The 4,265-nt window shown below is 48.1% G+C and overlaps 1 protein-coding gene across 1 annotated transcript in view; it reads right to left on the bottom strand.

Moving 5' to 3' along the window:
- Nucleotides 1-4,265, bottom strand: part of LOC109922660 (caskin-2-like) — a 136,384-nt gene that overhangs the window by 27,454 nt on the left and 104,665 nt on the right. The window contains exons 11-12 of the mRNA XM_048611002.1: nt 3,852-4,061; nt 499-617 (exon numbers count right to left, since the gene is read on the bottom strand). Of these exons, the coding sequence (XP_048466959.1) occupies nt 499-617; nt 3,852-4,061 (329 nt within the window). The remainder of the gene's footprint in view (nt 1-498; nt 618-3,851; nt 4,062-4,265) is intronic.

Genomic DNA, 4,265 nt, shown 5'->3' with positions numbered 1-4,265 from the left:
GGGGCGACAAAGGGGATGGGACAATGAGGGGGTGAGTGGGGGGGCATAGTGGGTGGGGTAAGGGTGAGGATTTGAGACATTAGGAGGTTCAGGATGCTCACTGAAGTCTGCAAGCAGTACAAGTGCTCAGTGATGAGGTGGGGATCTACAAAGAAGGATCGAAAGAACTGTGGATGCTGTAAATCAGGAACAAAAACAGAAATTGCTGGGAAATCTCAGCAGGTCTGGTAGCATCTGTGAAGAGAAATCAGAGTTAATATTTCACGTCCGGTTCTGAGGAAAGGTCACCAGACCGGAAACGTTAACTCTGATTTTCTCTCCACAAATGCTGCCAGACCTGCTGAGCTTTTCCAGCAACTTCTGTTTCTGATCCACAAAGAAGGGACAGGTTTGAAGGGCTCAATGGCCTTTTGCCATATCCCGTCTGTTACGCTGTAAGCACGTCGCTGTCGGGCAATGTCAGGGGGTGGCACCAGTGGCCAGCCTGTGCTCTCGTACCTTGCCATTCTCCAAGCTTGTGGTGGCAGTGTGCCCATTGCCACCCTCTGTACTTTGCCCACTGCCAGCACTCCGAATGCTGCCCACACTGCCTGTACTGCCCACGCTGTTCCTGTCGCCTGCAGAAGAGGAGGATAACGTGATGAGTGAGGAGAGGTACTGTCCAAGAGACTATAGGTACATGAGATCAAACGCTCTGCAGCCATTCCCCTCCAACATCCCTCCGTCTCCCGTTTCGGCATGACTTCAAACTCTGTCCCTGAGACATGAACCTCTGGTTCTGCACTGAGGGATGAAATACAGAGCTCCTGTCTGCCCCCTTAGGGGGCTACAGAAGATCGTATGACACTATTCCAAGGTTCCTGTGTCCTCATCAGCATCCCTCCACCAATCTGTATCTAAGAGAGATCCTGTTTGCTGTTTGTGGAACCTTGTTTTGTGAAAATTGTCCACCTCATTGCTCTACAGTGCTGCACGCCAGAAAGAAGTCAGTGGATATGAGGCACCTTGGAACATCCCGGACATTTAAAAATGTACTATATTACAGGACATGCCTTCTTTAATCACTACTTTCCTTTCATCTGGTTTTACCACTGTAAAACACCTGGTGGTATTTTTCCATCTTGAAGGTGCTATATAAATGCACATTGCTGTTGCTGTACATTACCGGGCGGTACAGTGGCTCAGTGGTTACCACTGCTGCCTCAGTACCAGGGACCCAGGTTCAATTCCAGCCTCAGATGACTGTCTGTATGGAGTTTGCACATTCTCCCCGTGTCTGCGTGGGTTTCCTCCCACAGTCCAAAGATGTGCAGGTTAGGTGGATTGGCCACGCTAAATTGCCTGTAGTGTTCAGGGACGTGTAGCTTAGGTGGGTTATAGAGGGATGGGTCTGGGTGGGATGCTCCAAGGATTGGTGTGGATATGTTGGGCCGAAGGGCCTGTTTCCACACTGTGGGGATTCTATGATTCTACGATAATGTGGTCACTTCACCAGTAGTAGCTTTGTTTTCAGCTGTCAGCGTGTAATTCCGTCCCCATGCACCTCAGAATCTTCTGTCCCCACTGCTACCATTTTGATCACCTGCCTCTCACTGGCTCAGTCTTCATCCCTAGCGACCACCTCAATCATGTATTTTTCACTTCATCACTCCTCCTACTCTTTAAAAACACTGCGATTGTCCTCAGGTATGGAGCTAGCTACTTGGTGCCTGTAGTTTCTCAGTGTGAAAACAGCAAGAGGGATGGATGTGAAAGAATCAGGAAACCCAGAGCAGGGATCAGTTTTGCTTAAAACAGAAGCAGGGAGTCAGTCTGGCAGACCACACGCTGGGAGGACGAGGGTCGCAGCTGGTTAACGAATCTGACCCAGTGACACTGAACGAATGGGGAATTATTTCCAAGTCAGGATGGTGAGCGGCTCGGAGGGGAGTTTGCAGGGGGTGGTGTTCCTGCTGTCCTTGACCTTCTAAGATGGCAGAAGTTGCAGATTTGGAAGGTGCTGTCAAGGCAGTGTTGGTGAATTGATGCAGTGTTCCTTGTAGATGACACACACTGCTGCTACTGAGGGTCAGTGGTGCAGGAAAGTAGATGTTGAAGAAGGTGGATAGAGTGTTCAATCATGTAGTTGCCCTGGACACGGTAGACTGGGAATGGGGCCTGACATTTCCAGTCTGTACCGTCTTCATGGCAACCAGACCCACAAAGCCACTTTGATGATTTGCTCTTTCGAGAGACTGAGAGACAGCGTGTGGTATAATATCATAAAACTGGAGTAATTGAGAGATGCAAACAGAACAAAGAATGAGATGTGAGAGAAGGTTCAATAGACTTGAAATCACCTAAGGAAGTGGGACTGAGGAATTACAATTAGAGGAAAGAGGAGAATGAAAGCTATCTGACTGCTCTCATCACCAAGGACTGGCATTATTTGAGAGTAGTTGGCATCTTAAATGGACTAGGGTGCATAGTTAGATTGCTGGCCCAAGAGGGAGAAAAGAATGTCTCAGTGTTTGAGTTAATGGGTGTATAATCTGAGGAGTACCACTGCACATGGATGGAACAGGCAAGGGGGCAGATCTGAAGTCAACTTCAGCTGGCATGGGAACTGAGCCTACGCTGTTGGCATTACTCTGGACCACATGCAGGTCATCTAGTTAGTTGAGTGGACCAACCAAGTGGACCAGGGTTCTGGAACTTTCCGTCAGAATTGCACAGTTGGATAGCATGGGTGTCCATTGCATTGCACATGCAGGAGAGCAGGAGGGGGAGCTTGGTGGTGATGCGCCCAGTTGTAGCCATCCTGTCTGGTCACTCCATGTTCCTCCACTCCCTTGGCGGTGGAACCTTCAATCACTTACTGCGTTAGTTGCTGGAATTCCCTCCAGAAACTTCTCTTGTGTATCGACTTCTCTCCGCTAATTAAAACCCATTTCTTTGGCCAAACCTCCAGCTGTATCTCATCATCTCCTTTGACTGAGAGTCAATTTCTTTCAAAGTAAGTTCCTGTGACGTGTCTTGGACAGTTTGCGACTTTAAGGGTGCTGTATTTCATTCAACTAGCGCCGTTAGCATTGTACAACATTCCAAGGTGCTCCATGGGAGTGTAACCAAAGTATATTTGATAGCAGGTCATATAATGAGCTAAAGCCGTGACCAAAACTTTTCACAATGACATACAATCTCACATCTTAAATTAGAAGATCCTTAAATAATTGCAGTCTGTCCATTGGGTGGGTGCGTGATGCGCTGAATAGCATTCCTCATCTGTATTAACCTCATGACTGTGTCTCATTGCTACTCCTTCCAGTGTCCTCACCTCCCCTAGCCTTCCTAATTACCAGGTCCTGAGGTACCTCTAGTTTCATTGACCTCTTGGGAAATAGTGAACGAGTGACAGGTTCATGAGGTATTGAGTTGGTAGGTTACATTTTTGGGTAATATCCTTCTCCAAGGTTCCTCGATGAAAGTAAAGATAAATATCTTCTCAAAAAACTGCGAGCCTCATATTAATCTGCGGAGATAGTCGCTGTTGCTGTTGGGTGCCAGTGTTATAAACTCCAGTACTGGAGTCTGAGCCTCAAGAAATAGCGGAATATTCAGAGAGTTAGGGAAAAAGGCCACTCAAGTGCTTCCCTGTTGAAGAAAAAAAGGTGAACGCACCCAGTTTGAGTTTCAGCAGGGAGTAGCAAAATCTCACACCAGATGCGCAACCTCCAAAAGCAACCCCTGGCATCTTGTGGAATCAGACAGAGAGTGTACCTTCTCCCTCATCTTAAACAGCGACCGTTCACTTCACTGTTTGGGAAGAGAAAGTCACACAGCAACTGCCATTAGCTTGAACACCGATTTACCTGCACACATCTCACTGTTCTCTGTGCTGTGATTGCTGTGGCTGAAACTAGGATGGTTGAAGGTGCGATGGGCGGGCAGCGTCTGCGAGTACATCTGTTGGTACAGCTGGTAAGCATCGTCTGTTTGTGAGGTGGTCAAGGAACTCTGGTGGTTCTTGGAGAACCCCTGGCGTTGATGGGGAGGCACTGAGGCATGGCGAGTGAGGGTGCCTGTGGGGACACAACAAGTGGCCACGTGTGACGTTTCTCCTTTATATTCACAAGTGTTTTCACACGCAACTGAACCGTTTCATTGCCTACACCAAATCCTCCCGGAAAATAGGATTCAAATAGTTAGCGATAGTAGGAACTGCAGATGCTGGAGAATCCGAGACAACAAGGTGCAGAGCTGGATGAACACAGCAGGCCAAGCAG

This window comes from Rhincodon typus, chromosome 23, assembly GCF_021869965.1.
Source record: "Rhincodon typus isolate 14 chromosome 23, sRhiTyp1.1, whole genome shotgun sequence".
Classification (NCBI taxonomy): domain Eukaryota; kingdom Metazoa; phylum Chordata; class Chondrichthyes; order Orectolobiformes; family Rhincodontidae; genus Rhincodon; species Rhincodon typus.
Note: the sequence above shows the minus strand (reverse complement) of the source record. Positions and strands in the feature narration are given on the sequence as shown.